The sequence below is a fragment of the Leptopilina heterotoma genome, unplaced genomic scaffold, assembly GCF_015476425.1.
Source record: "Leptopilina heterotoma isolate Lh14 unplaced genomic scaffold, ASM1547642v1 Lhet_197, whole genome shotgun sequence".
In the NCBI taxonomy this organism is placed as follows: Eukaryota; Metazoa; Arthropoda; class Insecta; order Hymenoptera; family Figitidae; genus Leptopilina; species Leptopilina heterotoma.
In genome coordinates, this window is record NW_025110913.1 from 82,626 (window position 1) to 103,988 (window position 21,363).

The 21,363-nt window shown below is 26.2% G+C and overlaps 4 protein-coding genes across 6 annotated transcripts in view; 1 reads left to right on the top strand and 3 right to left on the bottom strand.

The window, feature by feature from the left end:
* Positions 1-268: 268 nt before the first annotated feature.
* LOC122501011 (sorting nexin-6) lies at positions 269-5,179 on the bottom strand. Of its 3 annotated transcripts, XM_043610216.1 has the most exons (11): positions 4,907-5,179; positions 4,698-4,748; positions 4,277-4,492; positions 3,982-4,103; positions 3,758-3,894; positions 3,112-3,419; positions 2,313-2,495; positions 1,948-1,965; positions 1,033-1,096; positions 885-970; positions 269-807 (listed from the first exon to the last, which is right to left on the bottom strand). In XM_043610216.1, the coding sequence occupies exons 1-11, from the start codon at positions 4,910-4,912 to the stop codon at positions 757-759; spliced, it is 1,242 nt and encodes a 413-aa protein (XP_043466151.1). In that variant the 5' UTR covers positions 4,913-5,179; the 3' UTR covers positions 269-756. The 3 variants fall into 3 exon arrangements, with proteins under 3 accessions (XP_043466151.1, XP_043466150.1, XP_043466152.1); XM_043610215.1 differs by lacking the exon at positions 4,907-5,179 and having other exon boundaries at positions 4,698-4,757; XM_043610217.1 differs by lacking the exons at positions 1,948-1,965; positions 4,907-5,179 and having other exon boundaries at positions 4,698-4,757.
* Positions 5,180-6,864: 1,685 nt separating this feature from the next.
* LOC122500998 (putative pre-mRNA-splicing factor ATP-dependent RNA helicase PRP1) lies at positions 6,865-12,028 on the top strand. Its single transcript, XM_043610198.1, has 7 exons — positions 6,865-7,118; positions 7,777-9,055; positions 9,207-9,426; positions 9,953-10,075; positions 10,260-10,450; positions 10,607-10,769; positions 10,845-12,028. Exons 1-7 carry the CDS (start codon positions 7,060-7,062, stop codon positions 10,970-10,972), a joined length of 2,163 nt encoding a protein of 720 aa, XP_043466133.1. The 5' UTR covers positions 6,865-7,059; the 3' UTR covers positions 10,973-12,028.
* A 191-nt stretch (positions 12,029-12,219) lies between these two features.
* LOC122500999 (nucleoporin Nup43) lies at positions 12,220-14,317 on the bottom strand. The gene is made up of 7 exons (XM_043610199.1): positions 14,023-14,317; positions 13,793-13,897; positions 13,609-13,733; positions 13,130-13,251; positions 12,909-13,057; positions 12,555-12,801; positions 12,220-12,460 (listed from the first exon to the last, which is right to left on the bottom strand). The coding sequence occupies exons 1-7, from the start codon at positions 14,149-14,151 to the stop codon at positions 12,294-12,296; spliced, it is 1,044 nt and encodes a 347-aa protein (XP_043466134.1). The 5' UTR covers positions 14,152-14,317; the 3' UTR covers positions 12,220-12,293.
* A 1,753-nt stretch (positions 14,318-16,070) lies between these two features.
* The window catches only part of LOC122501000 (heparan sulfate 2-O-sulfotransferase pipe), a 71,908-nt gene continuing 66,615 nt past the window's right edge, over positions 16,071-21,363 (bottom strand). Inside the window, exons 4-8 of the mRNA XM_043610201.1 lie at positions 19,861-20,067; positions 18,736-18,815; positions 17,579-17,860; positions 17,115-17,269; positions 16,071-16,923 (exon numbers count right to left, since the gene is read on the bottom strand). Of these exons, the coding sequence (XP_043466136.1) occupies positions 16,709-16,923; positions 17,115-17,269; positions 17,579-17,860; positions 18,736-18,815; positions 19,861-20,067 (939 nt within the window). The 3' untranslated portion in view covers positions 16,071-16,708. The remainder of the gene's footprint in view (positions 16,924-17,114; positions 17,270-17,578; positions 17,861-18,735; positions 18,816-19,860; positions 20,068-21,363) is intronic.

Here is a 21,363-nt window from a genome sequence, read left to right on the forward strand (position 1 = left end):
AACAATCCTACAAAGTTTAGTCGTTTGCTGCAACAATTTTTCGGCACTATCAAAACAATTAATTTAAAAATATCGAAATGTAAAAATTTAAGTTTTTAATTTTCATTACTATCAGTAATTTATTGAAATATTATTCATAAAAAATATTTCGTTCATTTGAACGTTTAAAACTTGTAGATTTAATTTATAACACTAAAGATTTAAAAAAATGTTTCCACTAATTATTATCTTATTTGTAAAAATATTACAAAAAAAGAATGCGAAGAGGTGAGAAATAACTATAAAATTTTATTAATGATAACATTATCTTTTATACAAGAGAAATTACATTATACATATACTATAATATTACAATTTGAAGAAAGAGGAAAAAAAAGAAAAAATTTCTTATAATTCGAGTAAATAACTATATTAACCTCTTTGCAGATAAAGATTAAATTCAATCAGATTCAGAAGGTCATTAACATATTCATTTCAAATGAATAGGTTATCGACAATTTATCAAGACAAGTTTTCTCACTTACATAATAATAATAATAATTATAATCTTGTGAAATTATTCGATTCAATAAATGCTATCAATATTTCTCACTTAAAAAGACTATTGCTATTAATAACAAAAAATATATAATATAATATATTATAATATAGTAATATACAAAAAAAGGAATTTTTGTTCAATATACGCTAAATACATCGCATTTCATTAAAAAATACGCTCTGCGCGTTTTATAATGTGCCAAAAATGATTAAGAATCATTCTTCCCTAAGATTAGAGAGACATTTTTTGAGCAATTCAGCATGTGCCTGCAAAAAAAATACAATTACAATGAATGAGAAATAGAAATTATTTTTTCTTTTAAAGTTAAATTTCGAAAACTCACCTTCGCATGCTTAATTTCTAATTCTGTAAGTTCTATAAGACTCTTTTTAAAGGCAGCAACTCTTCTTGTTTTAAAGTCCGTTAACTCTATAAGAACAAAGGCAATTTATAAAACTGAACGAATTTTTTCGATAATATTCTCACATTACCTTCTTTTCCCTTTTCAGACATTTGCTCGAACTTTTCACAGGCTTCAGTTTGTGTTGTTTCGGCCTAAATAGAAAGAAAAAAAGTAAGTCAAGCAAAAGTAATTTTAACGAAATAAACACAAATTATTTTTACTTTACAATAATACAGATATGTGACGCTCCACGAGAAAAGGGACCTTATGAAAAGAGTAAATAAGGTCCCTTTTCTCGTGGAGCGTCACATATTTTTAATAACTAATTACAAAGTTATCGACATTCAGACAATAGTATATATATAAAGCAGGTATTTTTTTTAGTAATAAAGAGATAGAGAAGAAATAGATGGTCACTTTTTCTAAAAAATATTTTCTGATCCTTTTGTTTTAAAAAAAATCGATTTCTAATGAAATCAGTTTTCTAAAAAATGTTTTTCTAACAAGTTCTGATTTCTAAAACAAAAATTTCTATCTAGTTTTGTTTTCTAAAATTTATTTTACTACTTCTGGCAAATTTTACTTTTTTGAAATTTGTAAAACTCTAAAATTTTTCTAACTTAATTATTTATAATTATTTTTATTATTTTATTTATAATTACTTTTTAATTATTTTTACAAGTAATTTATCAGCAGAAATTGAATATTGTTAGAAAAGGAAATTTTAAAAAATGAACTTCATCAGAAAAAGAAATTTAAGAAATTCGACTTCATTAGAAAGAAAAGTTTTAGAAAATGAATTTTAGAAAAACTATGCCCCAGTCAAGGAAAAGATTTTAATATTTTGCTTGTTTCAACTAAAAGTCAAATAAATCATGCAATTTCCAACACCAACATTCTCAAAATATGTATCCTGCTAGACATTAAGAAAAGACATGAAGAAATTGTTAGAAATTTAATTTTTACAATATAGACATTACACATAAGGGAAATGAACACACACCTCTGCAACCTCCAGTGCCTTGAGGAGCAAAAAAGAATTTAAGCACCCATTAGAAGATTGTGTAACGTACATGTAATTAATTAGTAAGTTGAACACAATCTACGTGAATTTATGTGCTCTTTATCTTTTTATTTTAATTTCTTCAAATTTGTTTAAGACAAAAATTAATTATAATTTCAATTTATATAGATTAGAGATTAGATTAAGAGATTATTAAATAAAATTAATAATTATTATATTAATAATATTTAAAAATTATTAAACAGAATTTAAAGTTTAATAAGATGTTAACTTAATTTCGTTAATTATTTAGTATTAAAAATAAGCACTTGATTTTATTAATTAAAAAAATATAACAGACTTACGGCATGAACGTCTTTATTTTTAGCGCGAGCTTTTTCCAAAGCTCTATTTGCAGTTTCATAGGCATGTAAAGCTTTCAATCGTCGAAACAATAGTCTTTTCGCAGCAGCTGAATCTCTCATGTAATAACGTAAAGTATCAGATAATTTCAAATCTTCATCGGAAGCAACTCGACCATCGACTTTCTAATAAAACGAAAATTTACAATTAGTCATTATATTTAATTTTAAAAATTGTCTCCATATTGAAGAATTAAATCACCAATAACAAAATTATTAATAATAGTAACAATAACAATAATAAATATTTTTATAATATGAAATTCTATTCTTAATAAAGATTAGTTTTGATTAAATAAAAATAATATTAATCATCCACAAGTTTTAAACGTTCAAATTGGCGAAATTTTTTTTCTGCTTGAATACTTATAAAAATTACTTCCCAAAGAAAGAAAAATAATTAAATTTAAATATTTACTTAGTTAAGAATTCATTTTTTTAATATAAAAACTAATTTTTTTGTAAAAAATATAAATTAAAAGAAGTAAAAAAATATCGTCGTTTATTTGAACGTTTGAAATTTTAAGAACTTTATTAAAAACATTTTAATTCATTTCTGATTGTAGTAAAAAATTAAAAACCTAAATTAAACATTTAGAAACTTTATAACTAACTTTTTTGAAGTGTGACGCAAAATTATTGTAATAAAATTTTAATTTGAAGAAGAAATAAATAAATTCCCTTCATTTGAAGGTTTTAACTTTAGGATAATTAATATTAACGAATTGGAAATTATTCTTACTCGTATTTTCTCGAAAGTTTCGGCGACTTTAGTTAAAAACCTCTCGAGTTTTCCCGAGTCTGATGTGGCCAACTGAAGAAGATTTGTTGAAATTTTTATATAAGAATCTGCAACATCTTTGTGCTTTATTGTTTGTCGATCAGCGCGACTCGTTGCTTCTTTTAAATTATTATTATACTGATGAAGAAACGTCATTTCCTGATCAAAAAAATCATTCACGTCCTTAACAGTTGCTGACAAATAATACTCGTCCGTTGTTTTCGAAAGAGATTTCACTAAACCTCCAAACATTTCCATTTTATTTTTACCTAAAATAGAAATAATTATTGCAATTTTTTCCGAATTTTCCCATTAGCGGAACCTTGTTAAATTATTATTTGTTTGCAAGTAATTTATTTCCATTTTTTTGTTTTAATTATACATTTTCCTTAGAAATTAAATATTTTATTCAAGTTAAATGATCTGTTTTTCAATTCAGTGATTCAAGATTTAATATTCAAAATTCAAGTTTCAGGATTCAAGATTCAAGATTTTAATTTAATGTAATTTCACGATTGGAAATGAAATTACTAAATTCCAAACAGTAATTTAACAAAGTCTTATTAAAAATGTTTTTCTTTTGGAAAAAAATCTATTAAATTTTCACCTCTGACGCAAAGATCTTGATCATACTCTAAAAATACTCTTAAATTGTGATCGTTTCGGAAAACGGGATGGTGTGCCAGTCTTGTTAAAAACATTTCGTGCATCGCTACTGTTTTCTTGAATGTCGCTAAATATTCTCTGAACAATTTCGAATAATATTATAAATTATAAAAAAGGATAATTTTACAGAAAGAAGAATAAAAAAATTATTTCAAGTAGACTTACGCCTCTAATTCTTGTTTCATTTTAGAGAATTCTTCCTTTGTCATACTTCCTTCGCCCTCGCCAAGTTTTTGTAATTTTTCACGGGAAGCATCAAAATCCGGTCTAGGCGGACATGGAGGAATCTATAAAAATTTCGTCATTTATTATAAAAATTATTAATAATTGATTTATTTTTTTTAGTTAGAAAAACATAGATACTTTAATTAGTAGACTAGAAAAGAAATGTAGAAAAAGAATTCACAAAAAACTTATTTTAACTTCAGTTAAAAATTCGAAATAAAATTCAATTACGTACAATGTATCCTGCATATTCCTCGTTTTCCTCAAATCGGTCATGAAGCCAAACAAATTCCTCATGTTGTCTAACAACTAAAAATTCTTCCTTTTGAAATTCGGGTAAAGTTGTTTTCGTATGTACTGTAAATTTTACTTTATCTTTCTCACTAAGGGCATCTGATATATCAACTTGCAATGATTTATCAGACAAGTCAACTGGATCTGACGTATTTGCCTAAATAAAAATCATTGACAAATTAATTATTTTCTTTATCTAAATCTACAAATTTCTATACAGTATACTTTACATCATAAGCAAAATTTACATGAAATATCAAGTTTATCACAAAATTCTCTGAAAAATATATCAACTATTTTTACTCATAAAAGATTCATCAGATAACATTTAATTATTCACAGAAAAACAATATATTAATTACCTTCTTAGTAGGCCCATTGTTTAGAATATCATTAGTTTCACAAATACCCTCCTGTAACATTATTGTCAATTTTTATTAAACGATTTCAACTAAATATAAATTTATTGTACTTTGAAGATTTTTCCTTTTTTTCAATTATAGATTATCTATAATTATTTTAATAAGCAAAAATAACCGGCTGTCAAATAATGATAACAGGTTCCACCTACCATCATGGCGTCAAATTGCGTCCCGTCTGATACCGCAATGTATTTGTCACAAAACACTGATTGTCACTGAGATAAAAAATAATTAAGATAACTCAAGCACAGAAGACTCTTTCCTTTCTAATTACTTCAATTCTTTTTCAGCCTTGAAAATTGTTTTGCTCCTTCATTGCACTGTGATTTCTTTCATTTACGGAGGACTACGTGTCTATTTTTTAAAAGTCTGAAGTTTGCAAAGTTTACGAAACGATACCTCGAATTTTACCATACGCCATATTTTTATTATGGCTTATTTCCAGGAACCCAGGAACGAAACGCAATTTTCAAAACAAACAACTCTTGTTGTAGAGTTGACGCGAGCTGTGAAGCAGACGCTGTTTCCGAGAATGACCGCCAGGGTCGTAAAATTTACGCGCCAGGTCAAAAAAAAATTATTGAAAAAAATTGTTTACAAATATTTTGAAAAAAATTTGTTTCAAATTTATTTATAAAAAAAACTTTTGGGAACAAAGTTCAATTTTTCTTTAGAATTGTAGAATTTTTTTTGCTAATTGTTGCAAAATCAGTGGCGGATCCAGGGGGGGGGTCATGAACCCCCCCCTGAGGCGAAAAATTTACATAAAAAAAAGTCAGCTAATTATGGTCGTCACTCGCCGCATTTGTAGAGACCCCCCTGGAGTAAATTCTGGATCCGCCACTGTGCAAAATTTCGTACTCATGTATTATTATAATTAATAATAATTTTTAAATAATTAACTCACATGTTCAGAATTATTTTTCTAAAAGTCATATTAATAAACTTACATTTAACTCCTTTGTGCCATACAAACTCTCTCCTCCTTTTTCGGTCAAAATATCCATTCTTTTATCATGTAGAAAATCTCCTGCTTTGCGATGACCAACGTCTTCTTCGATAAAACACACTTTTTTAGTCAACACAAATACAAGCAAACAGATTCCGATAAAAAACATTACACGAATAAAAAAAAAACACTACGCGATTGAAAACAATTGATCGGACCGGTAGAAAATCTCCTGCTTTGCGATGACCAACGTCTTCTTCGATAAAACACACTTTTTTTGTCAACACAAATACAAGCAAACGGATTCCGATAAAAAACATTACACGAATAAAAAAAACACTACGCGATTGAAAAGAATTGACCAGACCGTTAAACTAGCTAATTTGTTACAAAACTAAATACACGATTGCCAACTTTTGGAGCACTTTGTCTAACGGTAACAATGATACGAAATTTTTTCCCAAATGAGATTTCTACTACTGAAATTATACGACATTTAGTGAGGAAGCTCTAGAATTACGATAATTAGTAAATAAATATTATTCATCTCGTTTAGAAACACTGTTAACAATGACTGAAAATCGCGAAATTGTTGAAGATAGTTGGTAGCCATCTTGGTTTTCTTCCCCTTTGTTGCAATGGCAAAGTGAAATGAAAAATTACTACGCCATTAATTGCATTGCAATCGTGATGTCTACGCTTATTTCTAACCACGGAACAATTAACGCAATTTCTAAATTACCGAAATTTATTTACACACGAATTAATAATACGGATTTGCAAGTGCAAGAATCCAAGCGGTAATTCACAGACCAACCTTCCGTGACGTCAGAAACTATACTGTGAACAGCGCCCCTATCGACCATGAACTTAGCCACTATCGACAACATCGATATATCGAAACAAAGGAATCGATTATTAAAAAATCAATAAATTAACCTATTAAATTTAAAAACAAAGAAAATTCTCCACGTTTTTATTTTAAACATTAAGAGAAATAGAATAATTAAAGTATTCTTAATATAGAAAATTGTCTTTTATTCTATAAAAAAATTTAGTAGTGTTCTAATTTGTGATTCATAAAATAGAGTTTGTTTTTTGTCCATTTCATCCATTTCAGCAACAAATGAAATGTGAAAGAAACTTTATATTCAAGGGGTTATAGAGCTTTCTCTCTCTTTTGTTGTGTATAAAAAAAAAGAAGAAAAAAAAGAAATTGCATTGTCGTTCATCGTGTTCAATTATTTCCTGCGATTTCTGATTGTGACTGCTTCATTTATTTTGTGACGACACTGAGATAAGTTTTTGTAAACAAATTAGGTTTTTAATTAGAATTAAAGCTGTACCTCAGCTATGTCGAAACCTCCTAAACGAAGAATTGAAGTTGTGGATCCATACGTCAAGCGAAAACCGTGAGTATTTTAGTTTTGTTTCTCAGACAAACAACTAAGAAAATAATTTCCTTCAAACACTCATTTCTCTTTTGAATCTAATTTATTATTTAAAAAATAATTTTGATCTCGTTGACCTTAAAGAACAGGGTTATAGATCTTTCGTCCTATATGTAGGTTAAAGGATGTTTGAATTTTTATGCTTTATTGTTTATATATTAATTTTGGTGGTCGATTGTACGTCTTTTTGTTATTCTGATATTAAACTGTGTAGTAGATTCTATCTAGATTAACCGGAAAATGATTTTGTGGATTTAGAACCGTTAATTTTTTATTTTTGCAAATATTGATATTAATTTTATTATTAATTGTGGAAAATAATTTGATTTTATTTCTTTTTATTTATATTCTGAAAATTGTAAATTTATAAAGAAATGATAAATCTATATTTGTAAATAGGTAAATGTAAATACGTTTTGATAAACCTAACCTTAAAAAAGACCACGCGGTTTTTTGTGCGTGAGACTTCTATAGGAAATGAAATAGCAAACGATTTAAAAAATTGATTTTTCCATTTTGATTAGTATATTTAATATTTTATTATTTATTTATACATTTTTTTAGCTGTGTTTTTATTGTTTATTTTTTGATTTTTCGCTAAAATTTAATTTCTTTTTAGTGATGGATCATTCGCAAGTACTTCACCTGCAATTGCAACACCTGCGAAATCGCAAATACAACTCAATCCATACACTGGATTGCCTTACACACCCCGTTATCATGAATTCTACAAGAAACGAATTACTCTACCTGTATTTGAATATCGAACGGATTTTATGCGACTCTTGGCACAAGATCAATGTATTGTTCTCGTAGGTGAAACTGGCTCTGGAAAAACGACACAAATTCCACAATGGTGTGTAGAATATTCGAAAAGTATAGGAAGCAAGGGTGTCGCTTGTACTCAACCTCGTCGAGTAGCTGCTATGAGTGTGGCGCAAAGAGTTTCGGAAGAAATGGATGTTGCTCTAGGACAGGAAGTGGGTTACAGTATTCGTTTCGAGGATTGCAGTTCAGCGAAAACAATATTAAAATACATGACAGACGGTATGCTTTTGCGTGAGGGTATGTCGGATCCAATGCTCGACGCTTATCAAGTGATTTTACTTGACGAAGCTCACGAAAGAACATTGGCCACCGATTTATTGATGGGTGTTTTAAAAGAAGTTATCAAGCAAAGAAAAGATCTTAAATTAGTTATTATGAGTGCAACATTAGACGCTGGTAAATTTCAACAATATTTCGATAATGCACCATTAATGAACGTTCCTGGACGAACTCATCCTGTCGAGATATTTTATACACCCGAGCCGGAAAGAGATTATTTGGAAGCCGCTATAAGAACAGTAATTCAAATTCACATGTGCGAAGAGGTTGCGGGCGATTTACTTTTATTTTTAACTGGCCAAGAGGAAATTGAAGAGGCTTGCAAGAGAATTAAACGGGAAATGGATAATTTAGGACCGGAAGTTGGTGAACTTAAATGTATACCATTGTATTCGACATTGCCACCGAATTTACAGCAGAGAATTTTCGAACCGGCCCCACCGACAAAGCCAAATGGTGCAATTGGTCGTAAAGTTGTTGTATCGACAAATATTGCCGAGACGTCTTTGACCATTGACGGTGTTGTTTTTGTCATTGATCCTGGTTTTGCGAAACAAAAGGTATACAATCCTAGAATAAGAGTTGAATCGTTGTTGGTTTCACCGATAAGTAAAGCCTCAGCACAACAACGAGCTGGACGTGCCGGGCGAACTCGTCCTGGAAAATGCTTCCGACTTTACACCGAGAAGGCATATAAAAATGAAATGCAAGATAATACTTACCCGGAAATTTTACGCTCGAATCTTGGTAGCGTTGTGTTGCAATTAAAGAAGCTCGGAATTGATGATTTAGTAAGTAACATTTAATTTCTCGTATTTTTTAATTTTATGACTAAGAAAAAGAATAAGAAAATAGTTAAATTAACTTCTTTATAATTAATAAAGTTAAAACAAAGATAATTATGCTTAGAAGACATGCTAATAAATAAATGCTAATTTTTAGGTACATTTTGATTTCATGGATCCCCCGGCACCGGAAACTTTAATGAGAGCCTTAGAATTATTAAATTATCTAGCTGCTCTTGACGACGATGGAAATTTGACAGATTTAGGAGCAGTTATGGCCGAATTTCCATTGGATCCTCAACTCGCAAAAATGTTAATTGCTTCTTGTAATCACAACTGTAGTAATGAAATTCTCAGCATAACGGCTATGTTATCAGGTAAAATTTTTAATAATGATTAATTCAGGTATGGAAATTTTATTAATAATTTTAATATAAAATCTATTTTTAACGAAAATAGTGAACACTGATAATTTAATTTATTAGCGAATAAATCGCTTTACTGCAGGGATCACAGACTATCACCTTTTCACCTTCTTTTTTAAAATTTTATCACCTTTTTTGTAAATTTTTCAAATACTTTTAATCAAAAATTTAGTTTCTAGAAATTTTTAATTAATTTATACTTTAACAAATCTTAACTTTAATGATTTTTAATTTTAATTTGTTAAAACTTTCATTGATTAAAATCTTAGTTAACTGTGAATTTAATTCACCTATTTAATCAAAAAAAGTATTGTGATCCTCGTCATTTTTTATCAACAATTTTTTGGTTAATTTTATCCAAGCGAATTAATATTTCGAATTATTTTTTTAATTATTATTAAGGAAATGTATTAGTTTTATTAAGTAACTTCAAGTGTAAGGTAACTTGGTGATTTATTGATGATTGATATGCTATTAGTCCCGCAGTGCTTTGTGAGACCAAATGAGGCTAAGAAACTTGCCGATGAAGCTAAAATGCGTTTCGCACACATTGATGGTGATCATCTTACACTTCTGAATGTTTACCACGCTTTTAAACAAAGTAAGTTTATTTTATTAAAAAAACAAATTTTTTTATAACACTTTTTAAGGAATTAAAATGAAAATTAAATTATTATTTAAATTTATTTAAAATTAAATTAATTAAACTTCTAATTTTTTCAGGAATAATTTATTTTATTTTTATTACTACATTTTGTAAATAAAAACCATTTTTCTTTTTATAGATATGGAAGATCCCCAATGGTGTTATGATAATTTCGTCAATTACCGATCATTGAAAAGCGGCGATAATGTGAGACAACAATTGAGCAGAATTATGGACAGATTTCAATTGAAACGAACATCTACTGACTTTACCTCCAAAGATTATTACATTAATATCAGGAAAGCATTGGTCAATGGTTTCTTCATGCAGGTATGTTTCTACACTAATTTTCTCCTCCATAATTCTACATTCAGTCGATTTTTAATTTTTTGCTGGAAAAATAAATTCTCTAATTCTAATATTCAATTTTAATTTAATATTTAATTTGATAATCAATTTAACAATAATAGAAATTTCTTCAAACAGGTGGCACATTTAGAAAGAAATGGACACTATCTCACAATAAAAGATAATCAAGTTGTACAACTACATCCAAGCAGTTGTCTGGACCACAAACCAGAGTGGGTTATTTATAATGAATTTGTTTTAACTACAAAAAATTACATCCGAACAGTCACTGACATCAAACGTAAGAATCTATCACTTATTTTAATAACAAAAAAAAATATTTTATAAAGAAAATAATTTTTCCTTTAATTTTTAGCTGATTGGCTGTTGAAGATTGCACCACAGTATTATGATTTACAAAATTTCCCTCAATGTGAAGCAAAGAGACAATTGGAAGTAATTCAAAGTAGAATTGAATCGAAACAATTTCAAGAAGGCTTCTAACCCTTACAATTGATAGATCAGTATAAAAGTCTTTTGAAAAATTGGTTTAAGTACCTTCTAAATACTTAACATTATTTCAAAAATTATAATAGTTCAGCACACTTTTATTAGTGAGTCTTCATTTGTGACAAAAGAAAAAGAAAGAAAAAAATGACCATGCAACAGAAAAATTCCTTTATTTTAAAGAAGAAAAGAAGTCATTTAAATACGTAAAAAAATACAGTTCATCAATTGCTGAATATCGTGAATAGTAATTTAAAATTAGTTTTTAACATTAATTAAACATTTGATTGAGAATTATTCAAGTAAATCTCACTAAAGAAAGATGCATTGCTATTATTTTGCAGTTGAACACATTCTATTTGTACTTTATTTATAAAAAAACGTTTTTTTTTTACTAAAAAAAAAATATGCGAGTATAAAAAAAAGTGAGAACTGAATAATAATCTTTTTATCATCTAAGTTAGAATGCCTTGAATAGTAGTTGAAATTCAAATTAGCACCATAGATGTAATAGGATCATTTTGTACTGCGCATTAAATAGTTACTGACATGTCAAAAAATATTGATTAAAAAAAAAGATGTATACTTTTAAGGCGTTTTTGTGACTAATCAACATTGTAGTTTTTCTGTACTGCTTTTTTGTTTAAAATAATTCAAGTAAGCTTTCAATAATCAATGGTTATTTGAAAAGAGAAAATTTAACGATTTCTCAATGTCATAATAGTACAATTTTTTTCACACTTAATTCTTTTTTAAATGACATGCATTCTGTTCATAAACAAATTTCGCAAATTGATCAAAAAAAAAATGTGTCTCAATTTTTAAAAACGAGGAGAGGGAACCAATTTTTTTTTATGGAAAAAATCTTGTTAATGCCTGCTTTATAATTATAAATTCGTGAAGAATTTTTGGATAGAATTTCAATTTTGTATATATTTGTAAGGGGTATTGATAATAAAAACAAAAAAAAACAAAAATGTAATTTGAACAAATATCTTGAACATTGTGAATGTGTATTGTCTTAATTCATTCCAATAAACTAATTACAAAGCACTTGGATTTTTTTATTGTATTTTTTAAGAATTATGATGAAAATTATATTTTTTAAATTAAAAATAAATAAAAAAACAAACACTGTTCTACATTATTTTCACTACAAATAATTCTGGTTAACAACAAAAATACATTTAATAAAAGTAAATAAAGATTCATAGAAATTTTCGTTATAAAAAATACTCTTGAAATGAAAATGTACAAATGCATTTATTGTCTTAAATGGAGAGAAATAGATTCGTTTTCGTAGGGAAAAAAAATTTGTTTATATATTTACATTTCTAATTGTATAAATAGCTTCATTATCGGAACCAAACAATAATGTTGATTTATTAATGTCAATGCTGTTTATAGGTTTGTGAACACTAGCGCAGACTGTAACTTTTCCTTTACCGCCGAAAGAATTCAACCAATGAGCGTCTGCATTATTATCTGTAAAAATAATTTTAAATATTATTTGAACAAATTAATATTATTGAAAGTAGTAAAAATTAAAAATTTAATCTATTTTGAAAAAAAAGAATACCAAATTTGATTTTCGATTGACTAGCATTATTCCAGTGCCAAAGTTCTCCACTTGTGGAGCATGTGAAAAGATTATCTGGTCTATCTGGATGGAATAAAATTTCAGTAACAGCTTTTGCGTGTGCATTTAATTGGGAAACTGGATAAGTGTTTCGTCGAAGATCCCAGACAGTTAAACTTCCATCACCTCCGCCAGCAACAACAATGTGTCTTTGTGTTGGATGATGAGCGACACTAGTGACTTCGGTCTGAAAATAAATTTGGCGAAATTTTAATTTCAGTTTCATTTTTGCAATTTTTTCTACATTATAAAAATTATTATTTTATTCTGCGTGTTTCGAATTAATATTCATACCGTAACTTGATCGGAAAGCATAAATGGAACGGGTCTGTCTTGATAGTTTCTTAGATCCCAAATTTTCATATGACCCCGAATATTTCCTGTTAGAATTTCGTTGTGTTTCAAAAAATCAATGCAGCATATTGAACAACTTTCAGCAGTATCTTCAAAAAAGAAAATCGTAATTTTAATAATGTTTAAAAAAAAGAAAAATAGGATTGTTTTTTTAAACTCACCAATTGATCGCACAATTTCTTTCTGATGAGCTGTAAGTAAATTTATTCTTCCGTCCTCTCCCACGGAAACAATATCTTGTTCAAAGGTAGAAAAACCAGTGCAGCAGGCATTTTCGCCAGTCCTAAAAAATTAACTTCTATTTTAAAATTTATATATTTACTGTTCATTTTCAAAAATTTGTCGCAAGAATTCAACTATTCGATTTCCATAAATAATAAAATTCTTTGCGAGAAATCAATTATTTTCAATACAATTTTAATAACATTTCTCCAAAGAATTAAATTATTTTTAAAAATTTTGATAAAATCCTTCAAAGGAATTAAATTTTGTTGATAAATAATTCGCAAAAATTAAATGATTTTCAATACATTAATTTTAAAATTTCCAAAGATTTAAAAAGAAAAAAAAACAATCAACAACTAATTTAAAATTACTCAATTTCTGCTAAATTATTGAATTAAATGAAATCAAGACTCACATATAGTAGTGAATATTTTTCCACGTAATATGCTCCTTAAATTTGGAATACGGATTTTCTAGAACCTGGAGGACTTTTACTGATCCATCAGACGACGATACAACAAAAAAGTCTTTATTTATAAACTGAAAATAATTAATTTGAGATTAATTGCTATTTCCATTTTACGATCTAACTTATTTACCTTTATTTCTGTAACATCTCCATAACACGGATCAGACGTTACAACTACTGGATCTGATTCCTCATCTTCATTAGTTTGTAGAGTCCATAATGTTATTTTATTTACCTGCAAAATAATTGTTGAAACAATTGTATATTCAAGTCTATTATATTAGTTATTATTAAAGACTGATGTAATTGTTTACAGCACTTTTTTATAATATAAAGAAGAAGGAATTTTTATTAACTTACAGGATTATCCCAACTGCCAGTTAAAAATGTTTTCGTATCCGCAAAAGGTTCATTTTGCCACCTAATTTTAGAAATTTTTTCTGAAACGAATTTTCCCTGTACATGTTGCTCACTTGTTTCATTCGTCATATTTTAAGATTAATAAATTAACCGAGTTATGAAATTTATCTTAAAAATAGTTTCGAGTGTGTATAAAAAAATAGTAATTTCACAGATTTAGTATTATTTGGTAATTAGTAAAATAAACGGTAAAAAATTGACTAAAACTGAGACATTTTCTAATATAGTCAAACAAAATACTTTTTAGGTTAATTTGTATACACTTTGAGTACTTGAATTTGCCGCGAGGGTTCGCGACTATCGACATTAAGGCGCATGCGTCAGGAGCGACCAATAGAAATTCCCGAATTTTCCATATGTTTGAACTTGTGCTCGCGGAACACAGTGGAATCGGAATTGTAGCCGAGAGTGTCAGTAATTAATAGTGTTGAATTAATCTTAGTGGAACTTTTTAATCTAAAAAATCTGAAGCAAATTAAGTATCGAATATAAAAATATAGAAGTTTCTCAAGGTGAATAACATAAAGGTAAGATTTGCAATGTAATAATAGTTTTATTTCTTACTCATTTAATTTTGTGTTTCAACTTAACCTCAAAATTTCAAATCGCAGAACGGAAGTAAAACATAAAATTTTTGTTCTGACGTCATTTCCCAAAGAACACGAAATGAGTATAAATGTTTATTAAAAGCATGGAATATTAATTTAATTCCATATAAATAAAATATGTATACATAATTTAAGCATAATTTTAGTAATTTGGTAGAAAGAAAAGTAAAGTTTTACAAAATATTTGCAAATTAACGGTTTTCCCACACATATGTACGACCAATCAGAACGCAGGAATAATATTCCGCTCCGATCCTTGTTGTTCCGTTCATTCCCTTTTGTTGTTGTTGAAAAACATTTCTACAAGTGCCAAGACCGTTAAAATGTAGTGAATTTTTTCTTCAAAATTGATTAATTAGTCTTATTTTTATCAAAATTTGTTATTTTAATTGATACTCTAGTAGTGGGTAATCATTTTTTATGAAAATATTGTCATGGAACTTTTAAATTTTGACAAAAGGTGACAAAGTTACGGTTTGCTAACAAAGAATGTCAACGGGGAGTATTTACTCCTAAAACTTTGTTATTTTGTTAATTATCTGAAGATTTTGCAAATAATCAATTGAATTTATGGTCCAATCTTCTCTTATCTAACATGCCTAACATTTTACTAACATTTATGGCATTTACCTAAGATTTTAGGTTATGTTTTTTGGAAAAATTGTCGCATGCTGTTTGTACACATTATTGTGGAGTTAATGTATTTGCAACATTGTATATTTTCAAAATAGCGTCGTATAGATATTTATTTAAACAATATTTTTGTCAAGTCATTTATATTTTATAATTTTACAGGTATTTTTTCCTTGACGGATACTTGCAAATGGAAAAAACAGTGGTTACAGTGAAATCTTATACTTCGACGAAAAAATTTTGCATTTATGGTAAATTTGATTTGCAATTTGCCCCGTTTTCAAAAAAGGATAATAGTGAACAAAGATAAAATTTTTCGAACAAAAAGGAGTTGGAAAAGTGATCAAGAGGAAATTTAACAATCAAAAGATGATGTCAACATTCCGGAACAGTAAAAACAGGATCTTCGACCGGTGAGTCCCTCCTGCTTCCATTAAAAAAAAAATTAATTTCCTCTTAATTAAATAATTATATTAATTAATTAATATAATTATTAATTAAAATTAATTCTTAAATTAATTTTAAAACTTAAAATAAATCTAAATTTCGCTTTAATAGTTTTGACAATATTGGACTTTACAAAAAAAGCATTCTTTATAACAAGATTGGTTTATTTAACACAAATATGGTTTACATAATTTTTACATTTTTCATATTCAAAATGTTTATCATTAAGAAAACGTCAACTATATTTAGAAAATTAACTTTAATAATTTATGATTTAAATACATTTTTTTTTATTTTTTAAACGTTATCACTGATAAAAAAAAATATCGATCTTAGTATTATTAGAAACAAAAAGCTCTTTGTTCAACAATTATTCATATTTATATAGAATATTTTCATATAATTCGAAGAAAAGTTTGTAACATTAGATTCAGTCGTGACAATGAGTCTTCTCAGGCGTCAACAATTTTTTTTTTTTTTATTAAAAAAATACATCCCATTTATTAACTATGCTTAATTTCTAATTTTTTTTACACTATATGCATATATAAATTTCAAAAAGCATTGTTTTTTATATTAATGCCTCTATTTTTATTATAATATCTTATATAAGCCTAAAAACTAAATCACACATAATTAATTGTTTTTAAACATTAGGAATATACTTAGAAACGAATATTAAATTAGAATACAGAATTCTTCTTTTTTTTTATCTACATTTTAATCTACATTCAGAGGCTTTTTTTTAAAGAAAAATTCGATTATTTATTTGTCGTCATACTGGTTTTTAAATTTTATCAGAATAATTCAGGAAATTAGATTCTAGTTTTTTCTTTTATTAAGAAAAATCTGAGAAATTGTTCCGTGTATTTGGTTAGGCAAGATAAATTTTTCATGTTGTTTTCTTTCCTCTTCTAATACTGGCGATCATCAGATATTTAAAATACTGATTTGTCATTCATTGTTTTTCGTCCATCAGAAGTTAATTTATTCGCTAATTTAAGAGCTCTATATTGTTTATGAAGACGTTGTTTGCAAAATTGGTAAAATTCGATTTCACGAGTAAAATTTCTTCTTACTAATTCCTTGACTTCTTCGCTCACTGGTGGCTTAAATGAATTTCTGTTGATTCTTGTAAAGGAATTTATTTGATCTGAAATCAATTCCTTATGATAATCAATTTTCCATAATATTTCTGTGTAAAAATCTTTGTGAAAAATTATCTTTCTGAGTTTAATTATTTCTCGATATTAAATTGTCATAGATATTAATATTACTGGTTTTTTAATACTTTTTAAAATTTTTTAATTAATTTAAAAAAAAATTGTTTTGTAATTTATTTACCTCTATAAACTTCGGTAGCACCTTCGAAGAATAATGGAATATAATTTTCTAAAACTGCCAATGTGGTATTTAAATCCTCCAGAACTCCAACTACTGCGTACTGTTTTTCCAGAGAGGTTTTTGCTCTTTCAAGTGCTCCCACAGTGTTAAATGGCCTTTAAAAATACATAAATAATTATATTCATGGAGAATTATTTTTTTTTATAGATAAAAACGTATTTTTTTCTTTTTTTTTTAGAATAATTTTTATGCTAACGGAAAATTTACTCTGCTCGGGCACAAATTTTTTGTTTTTTGACTGATTAAATAGAATTAATGGATTATTATTTTTTATTAAATAATTGAATTAATAATAATTGCAGTAAATTTAATTAAATAATTTAATTAATAAATGTAATTAATTTAATAAAATAAATAATTAGTATAAAGAGAAAAATAGTTACTTTATAAAAAAATTAACTCACATGCACTTATCGCTGTGGCCGCAAAAGAAAAGTGATTGCCTTCGGTGATCGCCGATTCCCTCGTGAATCTCGCCTTCGAGATATTTACACTCGCGATCGTCATTTAATACACAGGATTCAAAATCCTTTCTTAGCCATGCCGGATCGGGTAGAGGAATATCCGGAAAGAATTGCTTTCTCTCGACATAGTACCAGGGTGCTCTCACGTAATAGTACCATGATATCACTCGTTCCACCGGATCTCGTACCATATTCACATAAATCGGTTCAGGTAGATTAAATCTGTAAAATCATATTTTTCCATCTTAGATTTTGAATTTTAAAAAAAGAACAAAAATTTTAGGGGATAAATTAAAATACAAAATTATATTTTCAGACTACTGAACAAAATTTATTTACTTCTGAGAATTAATTTGTTAATTGGATTAAATACATCAAATAAATATTTTTTAGTATCAAATTTTTATTTTAGTCAAATTTTATTTGACTTGAAAAAATAAATTGAGAGATTAGAGAAAATTTGGCCAGTAATTAAAATTGTTATAGTGGAATTTCACTATTTTATTTAGATTAATTATCTATTTCTAAAGAAGAGAAAAGTGTTTCATTAATTTTTATACTGAAAAATTCTATCAATTTTTATTATAATTGTGAACAAAAATTTTTGTAAGAAAAAAATGAAATGAACGAAATATTAAATAAATTATTATTTTTATTTGAAATATTAAATAAATTATTATTTAATATTAAATATTTCGTTTATTTCATTTTATTTACTAAATTTTTAGTGAAAAATTACAAACAATTGGAAGAAATTTTTAGTATAAAAATTAGTGAACTACTTTTTACTGCTTTAGAATTAAAAAGTGAATTTAAATAAAAATTGATTGATTCAAGTATAATTATTAATTTGCTAATAAATTATTCCTTACGAATTAAATAATTTTCTTGATAAAATTTTAGTTAAAATTTACAAAAAAAAAAATTGGAAGAAATCTTTACTGCACAAATTAGGGAACGTTTAATTATTTATTTATTTATTTATTTATTAGATACATTTCATTTATTTATTATTATGAATTATTTTAAACAAAAATTGATCATTTAAATTAAATAAATTTTTTTCAAGGTTAAAAATTGTAGAAAAAATAACTTACTCGGTGAAATTTGTAAAACACACGTGTTTTACATATACGGATGGTTCCAAAAAATTGCTGATCATTCTTGCAAGTTGCAACTATAAAAGACAAAAGAATTATTTATCGAATTTTACATTTCAGTTTTAATCAATTTTTACTGATTTATTATTATTATTTATTACAATTTTATTATTTACTTAACTTTTATTTAACTCAAATAAATTATATTCGATTCAAAGAAAATTTTATTTCTCTGCGAGTATAATATAAATATAAATAAAAAATTAATTAACTTAACAATAAAAAATATAACTATTAAATTGAGCGAATTTCCCGTTTCAATTAAATTTGATTTAGTTGATAGAGAATTTTTTTTCGCTCATTTCGAAAAAAATGCAGCTAAGTATTGGAAGAATTTTTTGCAAAATTTATTTCGTGATACTAATATAAATTAAATCCGTACAAGTGGCAATGTTTGATTTACGAGCAGGAATATATCATATCGAATGTAAAACTGTAATTTTCTAAAGTGTCAAACCGTTAATGTCATCCTGATTTTACAGCCTTCATAATAATTTTGTCATAATACCGGTTTTTTTCTCTCTCTTTTAATGTTTTAAAAATATCAATTAAATTTCCTCTAGCACGACATAAATATGATTTAACATTTTTATTATAGTCTACTTTTTTATTAGTAATTATTATTGGAAAATAATTAGTAATAATTAATAATGCAAAAAGGAATAATAATAGTAGAAATAAAAATAATAATAAGAATAATAATATAAGAAAAATAATAATAATAAAAATAGAAGCAATAATAATTTATTATTATTTTTAACTTCTTTTCTCTTATCGTAATAACATTTCGAAAACAAATTTATAATGGTTTCGTATTTTTTTTTAAGAAAACTTAAAAAAAACTCTACTTTTGTAGATATTTTTTTTATTATTGAAAAAGATAGAAATTTGCATTTAAATTGATGAAAAAACATCGCTTTTAGAATTTTATATAAAACTTATAACGGTTGACTTACTTTTCAATGTTGTATACTTATATGGATTACAAATGTGATATTTAATCAAAAAATGGCAGAATAGTAAAATAGAAAAGAAGATACGTTTAGTGAATACCATAATTACCTGCTCGATTGGAGCAAGACGTATCGTTTCGACCCTTTGAATTCTGTCTTTATTGAAAGAAAATCCATTTCTCAATGATAGTCTTCTCATAAGTTCCATAAATGTTTGGGAACCAACTTTTGGCACACGATTAAAAAATAGTACATTCTTCTTTGCTCTCTTTGTGTTGTTTAATGCACTAATATCCAAGTATTCATTTCTTCTGATCTGTAAAAAGAAAGAAACCTTTTTTTATCAAATTTTGAATTTTTGAATAGAACAAATTTTTATTAACTAATTATTACATTAATTAAAGGAATTATATACTTTGGAAAAAAATTTATTTGATTAAGAACCGATTACTTGTTTATATCAAATAAATATTTACTTGAATCAAATAATTTTTATTTAATTATAAATGCAATTTATTTGATTCCAAAAAATATTTATTTAGACAAGTAATTGTTTATTTGATTCAAATAATTTTTTTTAAGTGTAATTAATTGTTTAAGAATTTTAATTAAAAATTTTGAAGATTATCAATAATAATTATTATTTAATAATTATTGTTTAAACCACTCGGACGTTAAAGAATATATTATTATTAAAGATTATCGTTTCCTAAAAAATTTTAATAATAATTCAAAAAAATTTAATATTTAAAGAAAAATAATGTAATTATTGTTTGCAGTTATTTTTGGAGAATTCTATTATTTTGACAATTCGTAATTAAAATTTTTCAAAATTTTATTTTTAAAAATTACAATGAAATACTTTAAAACATAAATTATTTTTAATTATTACAAAATTACAATTATTTAAAAAAAATTGTTACAAATTATTTAAAAATTTCTTTTTCTAAAGAAGATTTCAAGAAATATGCAAATTGTTTACGTGTGTATATGTATATTATTTTTATCTTCTCTTAATCTTGAAAAATGTTTATAAAATGATACAATCTCTTTGTCTCGGATAAAAGTGTAACCTTTTTAAAATTTTGAACCATGACATGATTAACGTAAATATGAAAATACAACGGTTTTTGTTTAAAAAGTTGTAAAAGAGTGGTTTGGCCACTTTGAACGTGACACAGTGCACCATGTAAGGATGCATGATAAGAATCTTCAAGTGACATGTTTACCCAGAGTTCATGGACGCAGAACGTTATTAGAATTTTAATTTAAAATAATTTACTAAATAAAAACGAATTTTAATTTTTCTCGTTGTAATTTGGCACAGAATTCTATGAATTTCTTTAATATCTGATTAAACAAATATTTAACAAGTTGAGATATCAAATTCTTTATTATTTTCAACTATTAATCTATTTCAGTTGTACAAATATACATGTAAAAACAATTTTTTCAAAATTAAATATTCAATCGTTAAGCAAATAATGGATTAGAATTTCAAATTAAAAATATTAAAATTAGAAATTACATTAAATAAATTTTTAATAAATTCAGCAATATTTTCTAAATTATTCATTGATTGGAAAAAGAAATATTGAATACAAAATTTGTA